Source organism: Heliconius melpomene, chromosome 17, assembly GCF_056956725.1.
Source record: "Heliconius melpomene rosina isolate 202511_hmr_F chromosome 17, ASM5695672v1, whole genome shotgun sequence".
NCBI lineage: Eukaryota > Metazoa > Arthropoda > Insecta > Lepidoptera > Nymphalidae > Heliconius > Heliconius melpomene.
The window spans coordinates 6056463-6079917 of NC_140405.1; the positions used below are offsets into that span (position 1 = coordinate 6056463).

At 34.9% G+C, this 23455-nt stretch overlaps 1 protein-coding gene across 16 annotated transcripts in view; it reads left to right on the forward strand.

Moving 5' to 3' along the window:
• Nucleotides 1-23434, forward strand: part of Rab3-GEF (Rab3 GDP-GTP exchange factor) — a 29280-nt gene extending 5846 nt beyond the window's left edge. For 4 of the 16 annotated variants that reach the window (XM_085199997.1, XM_085199996.1, XM_085199998.1 and 1 more), the window contains 37 exons: nt 176-314; nt 868-1025; nt 1477-1727; nt 1880-2132; nt 2238-2364; nt 2845-2877; nt 4456-4547; nt 5072-5285; nt 5403-5561; nt 5722-5932; nt 6124-6225; nt 6303-6394; nt 6821-7006; nt 7187-7330; nt 7460-7594; nt 7757-7810; nt 8322-8522; nt 8651-8822; nt 9240-9436; nt 9771-9929; nt 10204-10465; nt 10723-10847; nt 11861-11980; nt 12530-12677; nt 12751-13088; nt 13392-13533; nt 13996-14123; nt 14639-14764; nt 15389-15430; nt 16335-16343; nt 17922-17994; nt 18094-18140; nt 18969-19142; nt 19602-19806; nt 20346-20440; nt 21209-21303; nt 21475-23434. In XM_085199997.1, the coding sequence (XP_085056123.1) occupies nt 176-314; nt 868-1025; nt 1477-1727; nt 1880-2132; nt 2238-2364; nt 2845-2877; nt 4456-4547; nt 5072-5285; nt 5403-5561; nt 5722-5932; nt 6124-6225; nt 6303-6394; nt 6821-7006; nt 7187-7330; nt 7460-7594; nt 7757-7810; nt 8322-8522; nt 8651-8822; nt 9240-9436; nt 9771-9929; nt 10204-10465; nt 10723-10847; nt 11861-11980; nt 12530-12677; nt 12751-13088; nt 13392-13533; nt 13996-14123; nt 14639-14764; nt 15389-15430; nt 16335-16343; nt 17922-17994; nt 18094-18140; nt 18969-19142; nt 19602-19806; nt 20346-20440; nt 21209-21303; nt 21475-21676 (5410 nt within the window). In that variant the 3' untranslated portion in view covers nt 21677-23434. Of the gene's footprint in view, nt 1-175; nt 315-867; nt 1026-1476; nt 1728-1879; nt 2133-2237; nt 2365-2844; nt 2878-4455; nt 4548-5071; nt 5286-5402; nt 5562-5721; nt 5933-6123; nt 6226-6302; nt 6395-6820; nt 7007-7186; nt 7331-7459; nt 7595-7756; nt 7811-8321; nt 8523-8650; nt 8823-9239; nt 9437-9770; nt 9930-10203; nt 10466-10722; nt 10848-11860; nt 11981-12529; nt 12678-12750; nt 13089-13391; nt 13534-13995; nt 14124-14638; nt 14765-15388; nt 15431-16334; nt 16344-17921; nt 17995-18093; nt 18141-18215; nt 18341-18968; nt 19143-19601; nt 19807-20345; nt 20441-21208; nt 21304-21474 lie in introns of those variants that run through there. The other 12 variants (XM_085199999.1, XM_085200003.1, XM_085200004.1 and 9 more) reach the window with 12 other exon arrangements.
• Nucleotides 23435-23455: the final 21 nt, after the last annotated feature.

The window sequence follows — 23455 nt, forward strand, 5'->3', positions numbered from 1 at the left end:
CTATTTACTTGCTGTTATATCAGTGGTATTAGTTACAAAATCATTTATTATTGTAGTCGAAGTATTCAATATAATAGAATTTTAATTTTTTACTAAAATATAATAAAACATTAATTGATAAATTAAGCCTTTAGTTAAAAAGTATATAAAATGTAATGCAAAACGAATGTTTCAGTGACTATAGGAGCAGCAACGTAGCGCCGAGTGACTCGGAGCGCGATTGCAGCGTGGCGCCACGCCTCGCGCCCGCGCCGCCCGACTCCGAGAGCGGGGGCTCGCACTCGCCCAGCCCCAGGGCCACGAGGAAACGACAAGTATGCTACCAATCGAATATCTATAATTATGTATATGTTTGCTTTTTCTTTCGGGTAGGCAAAGGGAGAGTAGTGTTAAATCACTCTGTTCCCCAATTTTTATCAAAATTTCGAACTACTTAATACGTTATACGTATTAAGTGCACGAAACGTATTGTGTGGCGAAACTTAATGACACGCTTTGTTGTGTTTGTCTTTCCTTCAATTATATATTAGCCGTTTGTAGACATTGGTAATATTCTTAAATTTATAATATTAGGCTCCTTATTTACTTTAATAAATTGACGGGTTTTAGGTTCGATTCCCACTTGAAAAAATAAAATATTTAATATTTCCATTTTCTCGTTCTAGAAAGAGGCAAAGCCCAGCGTTGATTTCCTCCACTCAACGGAACGAAGTGTTTTAACACTCGAAATCTTCGTTCCCTTTGCTTACCCTGCTACGTGCAGCGGGATAGAGAGCAAAGCTAAAAACAAGACAAAATTATTATGAATTTTATAAAAAAACAAAATATACCATTGTGTAATATATCGTAAATGTTGTTTTTTCACAGCGTGTGCGGAACCATTCACTGACTTCGATATGCCTTTTATCACATCACCCTTTTTTTTCAACATTCCGAGAGTGCCTCTTTATCCTTAAAAAATTAATAGATGCCTGTAATGAGTCTTCCAGTCCGCGACGCGTGGGCGCGTCTAGACAAATATTTAGGTAAGTTTTATTGTAAGTCAATACTATTTTTATTTTTACCTTTCCTGCGTTTTTTTAAATGTCAATCTATATATATACCGAACTTTATAATTGTCGTAAAATCAAACTTATGTAAGGTTTTTAACATATCAAAAGTACCTAATGATATTAGTTTAGTAATATTATAATTAGTAGACATGTTATCGCATCCTATTGAAACCCACGCACTGAAATAGTCCTTGGGATAATATAAGCGTGTCTTTTTTACTTGGGTGTAACAAAAAAATGGGTTATATTAGAATCTATACACAAAATCTTTTCAAGTGGAAGTATTTTTTTATATTTGCTCGGCATAGTAAATTTTTTTTATACGAAATATTAGAATATGAAATAATTAAAGGTATAAGGAATGTAGATAATAAAAGGCTTAATAATGAAATTGAAAAAAAAATACATATGTATTTTTCTTTAGAGATACAGTATGGTCTGTACTAACTGGACAAGCGTACGACAATACCCCAACTATCGTAGTTCACGACGTAAAGGAAATCGAGACATGGATACTTCGACTACTCTCCGCCCCAGTGCCGGTGCCAGGCAAGACTAGGCTGGAACTTGAAGTTTTGTCGCCTACAGCCCATGCACCTTTAGTGTTTGCTTTACCAGACCACACACGATTTACTCTTGTTGATTTTCCACTACATTTACCATTGGAACTACTAGGTACGTAACGTGTCACTATTGTGCAACTCATAGTTTTATTAATGGAAATATTTTCAAATAATTACAAAGAATCTGCTTGTTAAATATTTCTTTTTTTTTAGCATTTTCAAAAGTTTCAATAGATAAATGTAAAATATGTATGCATTTAACAGGTGTCGACACGTGTTTAAAAGTACTAACACTGATCATGTTGGAGAACAAAGTGGTGGTACAGTCACGTGACTACAACGCACTCTCCATGTCCGTGATGGCGTTGGTGGCGATGCTCTATCCGTTGGAGTACATGTTCCCAGCTATACCACTTCTACCGAGCTGTATGAGCTGTGCTGAACAACTGCTACTAGCTCCTACTCCATTCCTTATTGGGATACCCGCTACTTTTCTTACGTATAAGAAAAATTTCAAGTAAGACAATTTTTTGATAACTTATTTTCTGTTTTAGCCTTATTAACATAATGAACTATTCAATCAAAAATGGATAATTACTATGGGTATAATAATGTTTTTCAGATTGCCTGACGATATTTGGTTAGTAGATTTGGACGCCACGAAACTAACAAGCCCCACTGGTAACGATCAAGAGCTGCCTCCGCTCCCCGAACCGGAGAGTTCAGTATTGAAAAATCACCTTAAGCAGGTATGAGAAATAAAAAAAAACATAATATGGATAACTAAAAATGTTTAATGTCACTTAATTTTCTTTTTTACACGCAAATTCGTGAGCGCATTTTATTCGTGTGCTAAGCAAGTGTGTCAGCTGTTTTGTTTTTCAATACTTTTTCTTACGCAAGTATTAGAATAACTCAAATATGCTCCCTGAATATTTCTCTAACTTACATGATTGTAATATTTATTTATTTAAGTATTTATAATTTATCGAACGTACGTAATGTCATTTTCATCAATATACCGCGTATTTAAGATAGTAATTATAACTTGGTAAAATAATATTATTTTTTAACATATTACGATATGAGGAACGTTCGATGAATTAAATATTCTTCTATTTTATCATACCTGACCTTTTACCTTTGACACTAAGCCTAAATGGAAGTTTACCCTTCTTAATACTTTCAGTTTCACTAACATTCTACTCACTTTTTCCCTACTTCGCTAGGCAATGCAACTCATGGGAACCGCTGGAACTGGTGTAAATATATATTCTTTTTACATTGCACCATTTGATATTTAATCACATAAACATTTTGACAGTTTTGTGCCAGATTTATAATAAGATGTGCCGACCTTTTAGAAGATACACTAGACAAAATTCTAATTCGAACCATAACTCTAATAAAAATGTATCCGGAAACTTCACATACAAATCATATCATATATCTAAGAGGGGGCATATAAGAAAAAATTGACTGAAATATGTGTTAGCATATTGTATATAAACTTAGATTTTCCTTTTCTATTTTGTCAGTAACCTTTAAAATAAATATTTATAATATAATAGCACCTAAAGCTTCACACAGTTTCAGTCAACGTCTTAGTTTGCATTAAGCATGTAGAGTTGTTTGTGTATAAGCTATGTTATAATTATTAAATATAAAATGTAAATATGGCGGACACCCACGAAGCGCAATTTTGTTTATGCTTGTTATAATTTTAAAATGTTGTGATTATTACCAATATAATGAATCAAAATGTGGGTTGTATAGCTTGAATTAAGTAATAGGGAATATAAATAAGAATATATTTAATATTTTAAAGTGATAAAATCTACAGTAAAGCAGTATACTGTTATAAGTAAAAAAAAGTGTACGTAATGAGGCCCTCATTATGATTCCGCATGTTCAGATAAGCTACCTAACGTCAGCATGTGTTGTGCAATATCGATTTTTTCGCGTTACGTGGGAGTTACGCATTGATTATTGTCTGCTCTTTCTAGCATTGAAGTATTTAGGTATACTCTTATATATGTAATATAACAAATTTGTATTCTCAGCATTTTTTTTTAAATACTAGTGTAAAATTTAGGTACTATTATACATATATTTTAAGTATATGCTAAGTGTACTTAAGTATATGCTAAGTGACAACCAATCACTACATGAATATATATGAAATATACATCATATAAATTAATTGATAATTAAGAAAAATAGACGTTTTAATGGAGGAATGTTGGAGTTTCTATTGAAAATAATCGAACTAGAAGAAACAAAATGAACCGATGTTGGTTATATTATTAATTATAAATACAATATACGTCCTTATACTACACTTTAGTTACAAGGAGTCAATCAAATTTTAATCAATCAGTGAATTTTTATTTTGGTTGGTTAATTTTCATATTAATTTTTTATAATTCTTAAAAAAAAACGGTGTACTCAAAGGAAATAAATACTAAATAAGGCTTAGTCTTAGAGGAATGATCGTAGAAGCTTAAATGTTTGGCATACGTACCTATTAATTAAATATTTATCTAAACATATCCATTATATTGTGTATTTATGCATTAATTATATATGTATATGTGTATATAATATTATATTATGCATATAATGATAAATACTAATTATTAAATACTATGTTCTTATAGTCTTGGCTCGGAAACATTCAACAAACTACTCACAGACGCAAAAACTCTTCGTTGGTCAATACTTTTTAAAAACAACTTTTATTTTTAAATAAAATATGTTGGTTAGCGAGCTATTTACTTACAAAATATTTCAAATAGTCACTTGAATTGTATTGATCTGTACATTCACTTGTTAAACAGGCATTAAACAGTTTAACGACAAGCTCTGCGGAACAAGCATCAGCACCTCTGCTACCATCTAGACGAGACAGCGTAGGCGGTGCTACGCTAAAGTAAGATCAAATTTGAAATGTGCCTTGTTTTTTTAATTTGCGCTGCATTCCGCTAATAGCAGGGAAGGCAGAGGGAACCTGGGAACTTGGTGTTAAGATATTCCGTTCCCATTACGATCCTCGTCCCCATTTTCCGCTAAATTCTGAAGGTATTGCGTGTTCAGTGGTGGAACTGAAAGCTGGGCTTGCTTCTGGCCCTGGGCCAGAAAATGAAGATATGGAATATTTCATTTTCTCGAGTGGGAATCGAACCCACAACCTGTAGTGTTTGCAGTCGCACGGTTGTGGCCCTGCGCCACGATTGGCCTTAATCGTAAATAAAATCAATTTAATTTTGAGTTAGGAAGACTCATTGAAAAAATTGAAAATTATGAAAATCAGTCCATTTTTCTTGTGTTCTAAATGGTGGCGCCTTGTTTTATATAATATGTAGAAGAACTACTACCATGATTAAGATAAAATAAAATCTGGTTCTAAATTCGTAGTTAATCGATATAAGAAACGATTTTGTTCTAAATTTGTAGAGTACAACCAGCCAGCTTTCGAGAAGGTTCCGGTTCCCACAGTACGCCGGAAAGCAGGCGCGTGTCGGTCGGCAGTGCGCACACGCAGCGGCTATCGCTCGCCTCGTCTCCGCACTCCCCGCACTCACACGGGAATTCCCCGTCGCAACCCTTCAATCCGCTGATATATGGAAATGACGTGGACTCTGTAGACATCGCTACAAGAGTGGCTATGGTGATTTTTTTATGATGATTATAAGAAGTTTCAGTTATTCTATTTACGTTTAAGTAATTACTTGTTTTGACTTTATTGAAATATTTTTATTAACTATTATAATGTATGTAATTTTAGGTTCGTTTCTTCAACTCGCAAAATATTTTGGCAAACTTTATGGAACACACTCGCACATTGCGCTTATATCCCAGACCTGTTGTTGCATTTCAAATAAACAGTTTTCTTCGATCGCGGCCCAGAACTTCATCGTTTTTAAATAAATTTGCTAGAACACAAGTAAGTTAATAATGATTTTACATACATATAGACGCATGCTTTTTAGCCTTAAGATAACATTTATACATATATAAATATATCATAATATATAAAAATTAATATTAATAAAAAATAAAAGGAACATGAAAACATGCATGACAAGCCTATTCACTCTTTACAGGCAGTTGAATTCTTAGCCGAATGGTCGTTAACACCTTGTAACGTAGCATTTCTAAGAGTCCAAACCGGAGTATTTGATCCTCGTCAAATCGGTGACAAGCCCAAGTGGTTTGCTGATCAACTCCAACCAATCCGATTTGCAGTTTGGGATGATGGCAGCTCGTTAAATGGCGCTTTAAGACAATTGCAAAGACAGGAAAATCAACCAACTGGTATATCTCTTTTCAGTTCTATCTTACTTTATTATTCATATTTAAGATATAGGTATATTTAAAACACAGTATAACTGAGAATACCATAATTCTTGCTATACTTATACACTCAGAATTAACTGGCAGTCCTGTACCATGTCTTAAATATTATTTAATATATTGATAAAATATATTCATTTATTTTCTTTTAGATGAAAGCGGATCCGATTCAGAAGCTGCAGAAAGTACGAGTTCGTCGTATTCTTCTTTAAGTGATTTTGTCTCAGAGATGGCTTCTTCAGATTTATCACCAGGCAACACATTTATTTAAAACATTTTATTATAATTTTACAGTATACTGTTATTTTTATTTATTAATTAATAATTTCAGGAGGAAATGTTCATCAACATGTAATCGGTGAGACGTACAACGCTGTAGTACAAGTGCCAATGACGTTATCATCATCTTTAGATCCAAAGACTGTAAGTAGTAAGCGTTCTATTTTGATAAATATGATTTTTTTTATTAATATAACAATATAATAGATAATAAAAACGTAGTTTTAGGAATATACCGCCTTGAGGAAAGTTGTTCAACGTTATGAACTTTTTCTGATGGCATTTAACAAAGGTCTCAAGACTAGAGAAAATTGATTTATGCGGCAGCTCTATAAATATACCGATTGCAAATTTTTACTGGTAATTTTAACCTTATGTGATGTTATTAAAAGAAATTATTGCATAAATTATTTGCCTAGATAGATTTCTTTTGGCTTGGTTTTGCAAAACAGGAGGTAAATGGAAGAAATTTGGATCTTCATCAACATTAATTACGTTATTATATAGGTTTTTTATATGTGAGTATATTTTTATTTATTTTAATTCATTAAAAAAAGTAATTACTTTTAGGTGTATAGCCCACCATCATCCCTCATGTTTGGGGAAGAAGAAGAAGAGCGTAAAGAGGGAAGAGCGTCTACATCGCCTTCTCCATCGGCCTCCAGTTCGGAGCACAGTGACCTATCAGACGACGACGTGCCTGGTGCTATGGAGCCTGAACGCGCCGCTGACCAATCAGCTCCTGTCAAAAAGAGCGTAAGTACAAATAAATAATTTTGGAGAAATTCCGAGTTGTGTGGTTGAATTCATCTCTGCGCTTTGTTTTGTTAACAGTGAGATAAAATGAAAATAATCTATACCGCCAAGTTGCATTTACAATCAGATGCTAATTAAATAAACTTCAAACAATTAAACATCCATGTTTAATGAATTCAGGATACAGATAGCGGCAGCCTAGGTCGTGAATCAGATTCGAACTCCACCACTACTCCAGCTACTATAGCGTCGCGACGCCCGCGCACGCCTCATGACAGCGACCAACGCGGGCCCGCACACGCCCAGACTCAGTCACGGCCAAGGGTATAATAACTTTAGCAATCTAAAATATAATCTAAAATTAAAAATTAAAAAATAAAGCCTTGATACTGAACTTATTTCTTTAAAAATATAAATTTACTATTTTAATGACATTTTTAAAAATACTTAAAGAGCTCTAACACCGGAGTGTCAAGACAAGCATCACAGACGTCTCTATTAGAACAATTTGCGGCTCAAGCAAAAGAATTAGTAAGAGAAACAACGAGGCAAAGTAGTCAAGAGGGATTACTGGCTCATATGGACAAGGTATGCCTAAGTGCTTACGAGTATATATAACAATATCTTTGATATTCATTTTATTTTGTTTATTGTTTAAAGACAATATTTTGTTTTTGAATGTATATGTTTTCTAATCTCTTTTTTCATATTATAATATTTTGATTTATTTTATGATAACATAACTTGAAGAAAGGAAAAGTAGCACAAGGAGAAGATAAGAACCTTTTTGCACCTTTCGACAAGGTATCAGCTAGTGTTTGACGCTGTGTATACTGTATTAAAATAGATTTCTTCAATTCAAATCACACATAGAATTTACAAATGTTGCCTTAGTATTTATCTACCTATTATCAGATACGTATATTTACAGCTGTAAGTAATATTGTTAAATAATTTCATATGTAGGTAATATACAAAATGCGAGTATTTCACGTAAACACTGTAGAAATTAGAAATTAGTTTTTGTAACATAAAATACATAGTACTATTCAGGCACTATTCATGTTCATGGTAGATATAACGACACTAAAAATGCACCTAATGTGTAATGCACTAAATGACATAAGTATACATAAATATACATATGGCTGTAATGGTAAATAGTTCAGTTTTCAATCCACTATATCATACATAAGTATTTCGCAATATACCTTTAGCCACTCGATAAGTGGATATTTGTTTAAGAAATTCACTTCTTAGTAATAAATACTAAGACTACAATAATATTATATAACAAATATTTCGCAATTTACAGCTCACTTTACATGCTAAGAAAGCTGCAGAAGAGGCATCTAAGAGCGTTCAAGAAGCTTCAAAATCTGCTTTGGAAGCTAGCAAAACTGCTACTGCTGTCAGTAAAAATACACTAGAAGACCTTACATACGTTGGGAAGTCTACATTTGGAGACTTTACCAAAAGTGCTAAGGAAGTAGCAGCGAAAAAGGGACTATTAAAGGTAATGAAAGTTCACTATTAATAAAAAAATAATGATGATAATGAAGGCTCATTATTAGTAAAACCAATAACTATTTATTATTCTTCTATAGTTGATATAATAGAATAAAGTTATATTTTCTCTGAAAGGGTGAGAGCCAAGAAGGACCAGCACCCACCGCAAGGCGGGATTCGACTGCGCTTCAAACCACAAACCTCCTTGCGACAACTCACCGTGATTTTTTCTCCAATATCAGCTCCGATTTGAACGGCCTCGCAGCTTCTACGTCTAGTATGTTCAGCGACTTCTTTGGTTCAAAAGGTGCACTGTCTAAATTAACTTATATATATTTACCTCAGTCTAATTTGGTAGCCAGCACTTTATCTACCTGACTCATTTTTATCAATGAGTATATTAAAATCTAGGAATTCTCGAATTGTCATTTTTGATCCATTTCTTTCTGTTTCATTAGCTTAAAAAATAACTCATATATATACTTTATAGAACGGTCGTATAAAGAAAAACGTATATTAGGATGGAAAAGTGTTTTAGACAATATTTTACAAATGAAAACAGCTGAACCCGTCGCCAATTTGTTTGCAAATTGATGCACAGCGACAAAATAATGTTTTAACAACATAAACTTGATATTCTTACAAGAACGGTCGTATTAAGAGAAAGAATCAACATTTCATTCATCAACGTTTTTTAAGGCATTGTATAATTTTTATTAACCAGGCAAGCAAGTGAAACCAGCAGAGCCGCCGCCTGGCCCGAGCGCGAGTGCGCCGCTGGCGACGTTCGGTCCGTTCTCGCAGGGCGCGCGCGGCCTCGTGCAGCGCTCGCCTCTCATACGCCACGCCGCGCCCGCGCCACCCTCGCCGGCGCCCCTCGCACGCTCCGCCAACAGCGAGAACCAGGCCTTCCTCAATGATGTAACTCCTTTATTACTTATAGACAGAGTACCTGATTAATACTGACGTGAGTCCGACTGTAAATGGGTTGTGAGTTTAATCCACGCTCGAGGGAATTATTTATTAACACTTTCTCTCTCTGCTAACAAAATAAAGCAAGCAAGCAAGCAAGGCGAATAGCGAAAGTCAGGACCGGAATATCTAAACACTAGGTCCCCTCTGCCTACCCTGCTTAGAGGAAAAAGAAGTGAAGCTGCCCTTTTTTGATCTAAAAAAGTATTAATTTAATTTCATATTTACTCGTATATACACAAATATTTTTATCATCTCATGTTTATTGTTCTTCTATTTATAGCTAGTTCAACATGTATTAGAAGGAGAGGGTGTTGGATGGCTAAAACTGAATCGCTTAAAGAAATTAATGGAAGATGAGTCGTACAGGAATATGGTACTTAGCAAACTTAATAGGAACTTTAACCGCAAAACAACACCAAATGATAAAGTAGACGATGTGGTAGGTTTATATAGTTTATGTTTTCCACTTTACATTAATGTTTCAATTCAATGGTTTCAATACCCAAGAAATCCAATTACATATTTTCAATATATACTATTTATTTTCTTTCTAGCAATATGCTTAATTAGCGTGCAATATTCAAAACTGATCCAAAATGCTAAACGAACACTCCGTTTTTAATAATCAATACTCCGTTTTCCATTATCTTCAACATGCCTATGCCCATATTTTTATTTACAAATAAGTATTGATAAAGTAATATTACCTACAGTTCATAAGCAAACCAATATGGAAAGGGATGCTCAAAGTTTTACAAGCAGTGGTTCACGGACTAGAGCATACGTACTCAAACTTTGGGCTCGGCGGTATGGCCTCAGTGTTCCAGCTGGCGGAGATGGCGCACACCCACTACTGGAGCAAGGAGGTGGCGGGCCTCGAGCACGGCGGCATGGCTGGTTCCGTTCTCTCAGACTACTCCCGCCAAGAGTTAGAGACTCCCTCCTCGCCCTCTTCTAGAAAAAGTTCTCAGTCGGGTATAGACTTTTTTAAAATATAAATTTGATAAAATGTGGATTCTTGCTTCAAAAATTCATTACTGATTATTTAATAATCATAATTATAAATCTAAAATCTGATGGTTTTTAGTGTGAAACCTCCGAAAGAAATGTCTCTGGGTGATTATTTTCTCCTTCTTTTACACAATATTACTACAGTCTTCAGGCTATGTCTTTGTTAACATATTTTATCTTAAATCTTGTAACATATCAAACAGTATAATCATTATTTACAGAAATGCCAGTTGTTAATTATCCAGAAATGGAGGCCGACACACAAAGTACTACAGAAATGTTTAAAGACATGTTAAATCAAAAAAGAAATCTTCTATTCAGCAAATTGACGTCCTTTGATTCTGATGTAAGTCATTTTCAAAGAAACATTATATTGTCGATGATATATGTATATTTAATTTGTGTCTTTGTTCTATAATTAATATTTGCACGGACTCATATATCTGTGGATTTCAGTATTAATGTACTTTTGTCTATGAACAATAAATCCTTCGCATGGTCGTTATACTGTACTTGGGTCCTTGTATGTGTTATACTGTAAATTGAATGTTGTGTACAAAAATATGTCTCTTTTGTGATAACTTGATATTTGTTACTTTTACGATTATTTTAATTGCTTGAGCTGATGGTGTTGCCCTTTGTTTGTTATGTTATTTATATTATTAACCTTTGTTGATATTTAAAAATATTTTTACTATGAAACATTAACGAAAACCATTCCTTTAAAATCAAATTAAGTTTTTCAATATATGTCTTGAATAAAAAAAATATTTAAAGACTTTATTCAGCAGAAACTGGGAAATTGTTTTAACACTAGGTTCCCTCTGCCTACCCTGCTGTGTGTGGGATACAGCGTGAAGCTGATTTTTTTTTAAAGACATCATACCTTTGGTTTATTTTTATACAATATGTGCTTTTATGGTCTGCTGTGTTTAATAAAGTGGTATTTGTAGTATACGTGTTGATTTTAAATATTTACATTTACATTAAAAGTTCATAGTCATCATCTGGCGACCTCTATCGAGCCTCAGATTTTATGAGGCCATCCTCTACGATTACTTTTCTACTCTTCTTTTAAGGCCGTTGTGGCTCAGCGGCACATGCAGCGGCTGACTGTAAATACGGCGGTTGTGGGTTCGATTCTCACTCGGGGGAATTATTTATAACAAGACGAAGCATGGCGTTGAGATCAACCACTCAACAATAATTGAGCGGCACATGGGAAATGTCAAAGTCTTTATACTAGATTTCCTCTGCCTTCCCTGCTACATGCGGGATACAGCGTGAAGCTAAACAAAATTATAACTGCGGAAGCACGGGCAACGTCAGCTATAAGGTTTGGTTGCGTGGTTGTCGCAGGCGGCGACGTCGGAGTGCTCGCAGGAGAGCGGCTCCATCACCACCAACCGAGCCACGCTCGTCGACCACCGCGCCTCCTTTAAGTCCAATCTCTCTGACACTGACGTCATGTTCCTCAATGTAAGTGGTAGATGGTAGCTGGTAGCTTGGTGTATGCTTCGTCAGTGTTTTATAATCGTTTGCATTGTTTACGTTTACCAGCATAAGTTCAGATATTATCTTTTATTATGAACAAGCTACGGGTTAATAATTCTTGAAATGGTGATTATTGTTTATATTTATGTACTAACAATGGTATTTACCTATTACAAATAAAATATTAGCAAAAAATATGAGATTATAAAGATAAAAAAAAATGTAAAACATTGTTTTTCGAATAAATATTTGTCGTCTTTTTTTTATAAAACTAGTTTTTTAAAACAGTGCATACGGTCAGTAATATGTTTTTTGTGTTGGCATGCTTTTCACGCCTTTATTTGTGTAGAGTACCTCATCTCATCAGCACCGCGATGTGTTTTAGTCTTCCAGCACGCTTACTTTTCTGAACTGTGGTATTTAACGTCAATATTGACATATTTAATATCAGGGAGAATGTTTTGAAATTTTATGAGGATACATTGACTAAATAAAAAAAATATAATTGTATATACCTTGATATTGTTTCTTTAGGTGGGACGAGCACAGGGAAAAGGTAGGACAGGAAGCGTGTTTTCCTCTAAGTCTTCAATAAGCGGTCGGCCAATGGCCGGAGTACCAACGACTTCACCACTCACCTCACCTGAAACAGCACGCACCTATCTGTTTCAAGGGCTAATTGGTAAAATCTTCTATACTTTCGTAATATTTATACATATTTTAGTAAGAACTTTTACATAATTATTGAATTATAGGTAAGGAAAGATCAAACTTGTGGGACCAAATGCAGTTTTGGGAAGATGCATTTTTAGACGCCGTAAGTCAGGAACGTGATATGATAGGGATGGATCAAGGAGCTAACGAAATGATGGAACGTTACAAATGTCTGAGTGAGACAGAAAGGAAACGCCTAGAACATGAAGAAGATAGGCTGCTATCTACTGCCTTATATAACCTAACAGCAGCAATGGTTTTGTTTGGTGTGGAGTCCGATATAGTTCGCAATAAAGTGAGGCGCTTGCTTGCTAAAAGTCATATTGGACTCGTTTACAGTCAAGAAGTCAATCATCTTCTCGACGTAGTTCATAATTTGGTAAGTACCAATACAATTTTTGTAAATATTCAAATCTATTTGTGAATATCCATAATGATGTTTTAATCGCAATAACACAACTGTATAATTAGCTAATTAATTACTCACGTCTTTCCTCACATAGCAGAATAGGCAGAGGAACCTAATGTTAAGCACTTCGTTATACATTTTCCGAATAGTTTTTGAGACGTTGCGTGTTGAGTTCCACAACTCAACACCGCGCTTTGTCTACCAGAGCAGGCAAATGAAAATAATTTAAATATAATTCATTCCCCACAATGAAGATACGTCCCGTTTCCTCAGCACGGGAACGACATAACGCTGAAGGCGTTGGGGTCGCGGCAGGTGCGGCGCGCCACCTTCACAGTGCACGAGGGCGACGCGACCGGCGCCCTGCGATTCATGGAGGTGCGCCATGACGGACTCGTCTTACGCTCTACTCAGGGTAAGCGACCAAAAAATATTTACTAAATTTCATAATAAAAATTAAACCTAAGAACATTTCATAAAAACGACATTACTTACAAACGACTCTATTCTATCTCTATTGGTATATTCTATGAACAATATACCAATACATACAGAGTTGTTTGTAAGTATACCGAATATAGGATGGACATAATTTACTCTTTGCTAGGGTACGTATATGTATAAGAACGCAAAGTAGTATAAATCAATTTTAGAAAATACACAGATTTTTTTTTGTATTTTATTATGAACGCCCATGTACCCTCTACAATGAAGTGTTCCCATTCCAGTAAGTGCGGAGTTAGTCTATTAAAATAATATCATTTAGAAGTCTGTATTCATTCATCCCATGGTGTCTGATCGTTTTAAAGTATTTTCGATGCTATAGTCTTGAGTGGCTTCAAAAATAAAATTATACAAAATAGAATATTTGTTGCAGGGACAATTATTGAAAGGTGGTGGTACGAGCGACTGGTGAATATGACATATAGTCCGAAAATTCGAGTTCTGTGCCTTTGGAGGAAAAATGGTGGTCAAACACAACTACATAAATATTATACTAAGAAGGTAAGAACAATTGCGTTATGTATGAATCTTATAAAATGAACACCTTAGTCAGTTTTCTTTTCTTATTGAATGAGACAAAAATTCTGCAGCAAAAGAGGGAAAATCTAATATTTGTGCATAGATCTATACTTTTGTGTCTTATTTTATTTCTGGAGGGGTGGTTATTCGATGTAGTCTTGGAGACCGTTACATAGGGGATAAGCTCCAAGAGTGTCGCCTGAGTTAGTATGGCAACGTTGCGCGGCGGCCTAGGAACTACATATGTTAGAGGGAACTGCCATGCTACGCTGGTTGGATGCATAACATGAGAGCCAATGGTCTAAGTCAAAGTGAAAGTTCGATTATCACTCTGGGAAATACATTGTCTCGCTCTGGTAATTGTTTGAGGTCCATAAGAATTTGAGAAACTAGAGAACGTAGCGTCTTAACACTGGGATTCCTCCTTGCTATGCAGCACACCACAGCGTCGAGCTAATAAGAAATATATATAATAAATAGTACTAATGATGGTTTAGTGCAAAGCGCTGTACTACAGCATCAAAGAGGCGATGGAGAAAAGTGGGCGGCGGCAGGACGCGGCAGAGCTCGGCGGGGAGTTCCCCGTGCAGGACTGCGCCACCGGTGAGGGTGGACTTATACAGGTATGACACTTGTTTTATATTATTATAATTGACGAAAAGTCGTTTACTGCTACCTAAAGGACCAGTCCTCCTGCCTAACTACTATAAATATATAAAAGAGCAACTCTTCAGCCGGTTCTTCTCTTCTGCCGGTTGTGTGCGGCAAACCAAAAAATAATTTGAATTTTGCCTGTGTATAATTGAACCGAATTGGTATTATAGGTTTATCTGGTAGTTAAATTATAAAAAAAACTATTTTATGAGACATTTTTTTGGTTTTTACAATTACCAACACGGCAAAAAAAGAATTAGCGAAATTAGTTATCCGTTCTCGCGAGATGCTATATAACTACTATTAGAAATAAAGATTCATTTTAATAGATATATAAATTAATAAGTATCATTTTTATACTTCAAATATTAGTAGGACTAGCACAGACAGATGGATTAGTGTATCTCTGTCATCCAGTTATGTCCAGTTTAATAACATATTCTATAATTTATATTATTGTTATCGTTAAATGCTGCACCTATTTATTATATTTTTTACAAGAATTAATTGATGAGATTGTCGCATATTTCTATCTAAAATTTATAATAATCTTTATATATTTTATAATGTTCGCAATATCAACAATGTTTAAGGTCTGCATGGAGGGCGTCGGGCTCCTCTTCCATCACAGCAAGGTAGGCTTTTAACTGTAATTTTAGTTATATATATTTAACATATTTTTGTCAGCTTTATTTACATATACATATATATTAAAAAAATGATAAACCCAAATCTGAATATAAAACTAATTTAGAAGTACTTCAGTTTTGGTATTGTCATTCATATCACCAGGTAAGTTGTCTGTCAATGTTCATGCTTTATTTTGGGAAATTTCTCAATAAAAAATAAAGAATGTCGTTCATATAAATTGTACGGCAATCTACCTATGGGACTGAGTCCCTCGCTGGCCAAAGCTTTACCGTCTCAACATGCATTATATTTATCTCCGTACTTTAACGAGCTTCGTCATTCACGGGGACACAATGTCGTACGTGAGGAATTTGATTACTTTCTCTTTATCAGCTACATTGCAAACATTATCATAGAAATCGCTTACGACGACGCTCCTTTGCAAAAGAATTTTTGCAGTTAAATTAAATGTATTGATTTACATAAAATACCTAGCAAGGACCACTCAAACTTTCCTATTTCGATTTTTATATTATCTATTTTATGTATATGTATTAACAATATGATTTCACTGTGCTGATCATGTTCTCGTATTCTTTTTTATTTCTGTGGACTGCGGTTTATTTTTTTTATAAAATCTTTATATAAATTAAATACAGCTTATGTCGAAAGATGATCGTCTTTTATTATATTTGAATGTATGAGTAACTGTATGTGATAGTTAGCTACCCGGTGGCTACGGCTAGGTGTGTATGGTGCATGCGCTGCGTCCCGCGCGTGGCGAGGCGAGGCGTGCTCGCTAGGAACTTTTGAGATGGTCCTTGACACGCGCTCGGCCGCTCTCAACTAATATGTTGTTTTTGTCTGTTCTACCCTTTCCGGACCCGCCAACCCGCGCCTGCGCTGAAGGATTTCGAGGTATTACATACTCAGTGGTTCGTAACCTAGTACTGGCTGGCTCCTCCGACGACCGCGCACCCTGCGACCTCGACGGCCACCATCGGTCGAGGTCGTAGGGCCGTACTTGTAGTTTGAGGCTTACCGATTGTTTTAGTTGAGCGTTGTTTTAGTTCCCGAGTGCGGCGAGCGCCCGCGCGTTCGTGCATGCACTTAGACATTGTTTGTTCATTCGCACCCGATAGCTTGCATTCGTATCACGGATCGTCCGGCGAGCGGTCCCGATCGGTCCCTCCTACAACCTGAGCGGGCGTCGAGCTAGAGCTCTCCCGACGCCAGTCACGAGGTCAGTCGTAGAGCACTCGCCATCTCACAAGTTCTGGCGCGCCTCTGATCCGCCGCCTCCTCGCTCCCACTCACTCTCCTCCCCGCTCCTCTCCTCTCTCTCTACTTCCCCATCGGTGAATATTATCCTCCAATGGTAATGTAGAGGTGGACGATCATGATCACATTGCAGAATATAAAATACTAAACATTGAATATTTAAATTTATATCTACTTTTAAAAATAAATATATATATATATACATCAATTGTCTTTCGTAATATTTTTTTATTTTTTCAAAATGATTACCAACTAAAAAACAATATTCATCATCACCCACCTCTAATTTAAACCGTTACACCTCGAAGCAAGCTTAGTGGACTCTCTTATTTAAATTGCTATGTTTATCGAACTACATTACATATGTGCTTTAGTTAATACCTAAAAATACATCTATTTAACGAATACTTAAAAAGAAATCAGTCTGTAGCTTCACACAGACAAATATTCCCGTGTTGCTTATGTTTCTGTAGCATGTTCGCGTGCACTAGTATTGCCACCCTTTTAAAACAATTATAAACAATTACCTTGTAACCGCTGCTATTTACCGACTTTACTCGCTTCAATTATTTTGTCCTTTTTATATTACTTATCTGCTTTTACATTAAAAAGAATGTATATTTTATCTTAGATGCATACTAACTTAAAATAGTTGTAGTTACCACGTTTTTTTTTAGTTTTTAATGTACCCTGCTTACTAGTCCATTTAAATTATATATTGAAGACAACAAAATATGTCATTTTAAAAAGGATATCAAAAATCAGACAAAATAATGTCTATATTATATAATAACAAATGGTTATAATAAAAAGTGGTTCCGTGCTTTTGAGCTTTAATAAAGTCGAACAAGTTTCAGTTAATTAATAGAGCACTTTGTAAAATCTACATCTATATTAATTAACGTAGAGTCACAAATCGGCAGTAAGTTTCTCACTAGCGTACTACTTATGCGCACCGACGAGGAAGAGGCTGGCACGCTTCTCCGATACGCACTAAAGGGAAGAATGCTATAGGACATTAGAAAACCATTACAAGATTACGTTTAACATAATTAATATCAATTAAATTCATCTGTTCATTCAGTCTGTTTATAATATTTTTAAAAGTTTAACATTTTGACGCTAATCTGGTAATGTTTCCCTGCTAAATGCCTACGTAGCTGCTATGATAGTATTGACAGGTTTTATGTTATACCATATAATTTTGTTTTTCAGTTCTTCGTGCGGCTCGATCACATAAGAAAGTGCTTCACTCAGAACGGCGGTATCTTCGTTTTAGAAGAGTTTAGTGAGTACATTTACTTTTATTTTTAAATTTGTCTTATAGTTATTTATATAAAAGATTTTATAATAGAAATGTTTGCTTAATTTTGCATATTATTTGCAGATCCCAAAACAAGGCAGATAATACAAAGGAAATATAAATCAATAATGGTAAGTATTTCGTTGTATTCATGTAACATCACGTCATTCCATTTTTTTTAGTTCATGGATTCTTTTATGTTGTAGGCAGAAAAAGTAGTGCTTGATCTCCATCGTTTCTTCTCGATATGGCTTACTCAGTACTATCTCGTTAGCGAAGTCAATGGAAATCTACAGAATTATGCACATTACGTTTCATAGCTCACCCTGATGTATGTACACGTCTTGTTTTTTTTTATCATTTTCTTATCTAATATTCTATGGCTTTGCTTCGTCACATTTCTTTCCAACAGTTCTACTGATGTCAGGGTAATTTTCACGCTTTATTTTTGTATAAATTTTATTTAATCACATCTTTTTGTGTACGTAATATAAATATAACAAGTAGGTGATTGTAAATAAATTTGATCCAGTAGCTATACTTTTATTATTTAATATTATTTTTAATTATACATTTCTTTTAGCAATTCTAATTACTGGGATGAAACCGCTTTAGTAACTTATACGTAATTGATGAATATTATTAACATTAATTTTCAATTAAATATTTACTAATTTAACGTTGAAATTCACATATGTATGTATTTCCATTTTTTTTAAATATAAGCGTTAACTTATTTTATTTAAGTTTACCTAATCTAAGATGAAAATAATGTTTTTAGATTTAAATATATTTCAAAGAAGAAAGAATATCGTTATTTCAAAAACATCTATAAATACCTACCTACAAGTAGTGGTCCCCTCTACTCTCCAATAACGTATGACATAGTTTTTTGATAATAACAAATGTAACATACAGAATTTAGAAATTAAATGATCACTCCTTCTTATTATGTCTAGGCGGACCAAATATGCTACGCGGTGTTGTGCGTGTTCTCATACTTCGCGGCAGGACAGGAGCAGAAGAAAGCTATACTGGAACAGGCGGCTCGCATTCAGCACCCTCCGGAGACCAGCCACACTTCGCCCGCAGCCACTCCGGTACAAGGCGGTGTGACCAAACCTAGTACACAAGTAATCAGTTTAAACTTATTAAATTAAATTATTTATATGAGAGGCCGTCGTCACGCAATTATTATACCAAATTAAAGGAACTATATTAACATATATTAATCTATTATATAAGTAGTTTGCTTTATAACTTCACGCTTCATCCCTTGAAGGGTAGTCAGAAAGAACGGAGCGCGTCATTCTAGATCTGGTTAAAATAAATTAGTTAACGCCATATATCAAGAAATCAATCAATCAATTAAATTAGTAAATTTTTATTCTCATAGTTAAATGTCTTTATTACATTATACTTCTAATGCAACGCTTCCTATTGGATGTAGCTGTATTTTCAAACTATCCAGAAACCTGTGAAAATATTCACATAGAAAACTTCATCCTAATCTGCCCAGTAAGCATCCGTTCAGGAAAAGTAGGTAACAAACACGCGTACAAATAATCATAATAAGATAGCAATTACATCAGCAGATTGACAGAAGACCTTCAGACATACGTATTGGAGACAGTTCAGAAAATAATCGAGTGCCACCGGACAGGCAACGCGTACTGCCCGAACGACCGCGAATGCTTCCCGATCTCTCCCGGGACAAGGAGGCCAAGGAGCGGAGACGGAGCACGGACAGTGTCGAGAGCATCGTTGAGAAGACGAGCCCGGAGACTGAATATAAAGGTTATTTATAAAAAACGCTTTTCATTTTTTTTCCTATTGCAGGTTAGGCAGAGAGATACGAGTGTTAAAATAGTGCCTTTACTTTCTACCCAATTTTCAAGATATTGAATGTTAAGAGGCGCTTTGTCTGCTACACCAGAGAACTAAAACAATTAATGAAGAATGATAGTACTCATTCTTTAGAGTCATTGAACAATACAATCATTCTCAGAGAGACGCTTTCTCATCGCAACACAGCGGTATAAAGATATTTAAACCTTTTTTTTCCATTTTGATAGATTACCAAAAGAAAAAAAATGTAATTTACAAAATATTCACTTTCTATAGTAGTGCCTAGTGCCATCCACGAAAACACGCTACTATTTTTTTGGACGCTAAAGGCGGCTGTCATCTCGTCGCATAATGAATACACTTGTGAAATATAGAGTTGGCACACTAGGACTGTAAGCGAATAGGGCAAAGAGAGTTGCAAGTCTCCGTGGTTGGCACTATCAATAGTATTGCTGGGTTTTGGCAATTTCATAAGTTTGTTTGTGCAGGTGAAGGCGGGCGCGCTCCACCCCGTCGCCCGCCGCCACCAACGCCCGGCGCGCCGCGCCTCACGCGCGCGCACTCGCACGCCTGCCCGCCCACGGTCGGATTTACTATTATGCATACCCAATAATGAAACAATTACTAATTACACACTTATTAACATAAATTATAGATCTACAAAAACCGACTTACATCAAAGTAAAAATAATAATTAAAGAACAAAAAAGGCAAATTATACAACATATGTATTTAGATAAATTTTAGTAATGTAGTATTGTAGTATGTAGCTAATCTATATATATAAAATCGAAAGGTCACTCACTCATCACGAAATCTCAGAAACTACATGTACTAGGAATCTCAAATTTTGCATAGGAGTTATTTATACGACGTAGGTGCTCGCTAAGACGGGAATTTGCAATATTCGACTTCTAAGGGGTTGTTTTTGGGGTTGAAAGTTTGTATGAAACTTCGTTACTACAAATGCTAGGAGTCTCAAATTTTGTATAGACGTCACTAGGACGTAGCCATGGAGACAGAAATTAATAATAACATAGTTCACGCGGCTTAAAACCGCGAGCGGGCCACTAGTAATATATATATACCTATTACGGTAAAGTTTCATCAAAACCGTTCAGCAGTTTTTGCGTGAAAGTGGAATAACCATTTAAAACTTTAGAAGTCAGTGCCAATATCATTAATTTTTTCATAAAACTAATTATATTTAGCCTCTGTTTACTGTATTTAGGAATTTTCTATTGATGCAATTTTGGCCTTGAGTGGCTAAATTAATAATAAGATAATTTTGCAATAATTTCATAAACATTGTGGACTATTAAAGTAAATTTGATTAATTTAAAAATAACAGATTCCACCGAGGCCGGGCACTGGGCGGGCGGGCGCGCCCCCCGCGCTTCCTCCGCGACAACAGTCAGCTGCCGCCGACATCAGCACTAGCCCCAGGTAGTCTTGAAATATTATAATAAAATATATAATACAGCAAAATCCACTATATTTATTAATAATATAGGACTTGTATTCTGGAGGCGTTGTGAGTGTGCGTGCTTTACTGTGAGATACTACCTCAATGACGCACGACGGCCTTAATTAATGAGTTACTAAAATGATTTCCAGAAGCTCCACAACGTCAAGCCCAGTGCGTCGTGGACTGTCGCGGCAGGGCTCCGCCACGCTGCCCTCGGCCCCCGGCCCCGCCCCGGCCTCCGCCCCCGCTGCGCCCTTCGCCCCCACAAACCCCTTCACTGCACCTCGACACACTGAGTTCGTCATCCCTCAACGGAACAACACGAGGCGACCGTCAACAGATAGAACCTAACCTATCTATATGCACACACATATATTCTTATAAATGTATATTACAATATTTTCATATATAAAGACGTCAGTGTAGTAGTGGCCCAGCACGCACTTTAGAGCTGTGATTAATGGCATTGCAAATTTCAGCAATATAAGTAGGTACCAGAGTAAATAGTAAATAAAGTAAGTAAAAATATGTAAAAATTCTTATAAATATAATATAGCATAACATTGTAGGTACATCCAATAATAGTTGACCGTTGAAACTGCCGCCTTGTGGCCGTGTCACATTTACACTGACTTTCTTTGTAAATTTCAATTAAAATGACAAAATATATTTGTCCATATACCTGATCATCAATAGCTTTACAACATATCGACTTCAGCCTGTCCATTAAAATGTTTATAGTTAAATTATTAATTTCTTGTAATACAATTTATTAACAGTAACAAAAAAGCTGATTCATAGATGTAATGTTTTCAGAATATAGGTACACTTTGCATGATGTAAAAATTATGGTTTACGATCAAATTAGTATATTAGAACATTTATTATCTGTAATACTTTATTGCTAAAGTCAAAAATGTTGCTTATGAAGCTTATAATATGTTATACAGATTACATAATTTATATTTTTCTATCTATAATTTAATGACTTTTTATCTACCACGCAGAAGAAATCAGAAGAAATAAAAAAAACTATCATTAAAATAATTTAGGAAATCATTTATGTAAATTAATTGAAATGAGTCATAAATTTTTTTTGTGTTTAATAATACAGCATGTACATTCATTTACATAAAAAAATGTGTAGTAGCTATATTATATTTTTGTAAAATTTCGCCGATCTTACGAAAGTTAAGATTAGAATCACCGACAATAATATATAACGCTACCTGTATTTATAATATATTACCTCATGGGTTATCTTTAACCGACTTTCGAAAAAAAGGAGGTTCTCAATTCGTCGCAATCTTTTTTTTAGTACCAGAATAGTATTCAATTAGTTATATTTGCACGCTGTTTTTAAAGTTATTAAACAATTACAAATATAGTACTTATAGTTCCTATCTCAGTATATATTATATTCCTAGAACATTATTTATTGTGTGGTAATTATTAATACTATTTATTGTTTACCATCAATTACTATTTGTTTTATATTTAGTTTATATGTGTGTTACAAAACGACATAGTTTAATCTGTTCCAAATAGTTAATGTATTAAAATGACCATAAATTTAGAAGATTATGGTGTTGTATCTAGGAAAAGTATTGAGCAAATTTGAAAATTTATATTTTCATAGAGGATGGTTATAAAAAAATATAATTATTATATAGTAGATATTGTGACCTGCATCTGGGTTTATATTATTGCATTTCATACTATATGCCTCCTTTAAGCGTTACTCTGTTTCCGTTGCATCTTAGTTGACAATTTATTATAAAATAATAATAAAATAGAAAGGAGCACTTGCGCGACCTCCATAGGATGTTGACTTACCAGACCTCCCAATTAGAACTGATATTGTACTTAGCTTTGAATTATCTAAGTAGTCAAAGAATATTCAAAATAATGACCAAATTGTTTTAACCTGGTACCTTCATTCAGTGCATTTGCTTCTAATACATGAGATATTATCTCTTATACTTGTTACCCTGTGTTGTAGTCATTCAGGGTATCATCAAGGCGCGATGGAACGTCAGTACTAAATTTCAGGGTTGGCAGGTTTAAAAGAATATGAAATTCAATAAACAATAGGCTGTACTTAAATGAGTCAGTGTTTCATTTATCTTT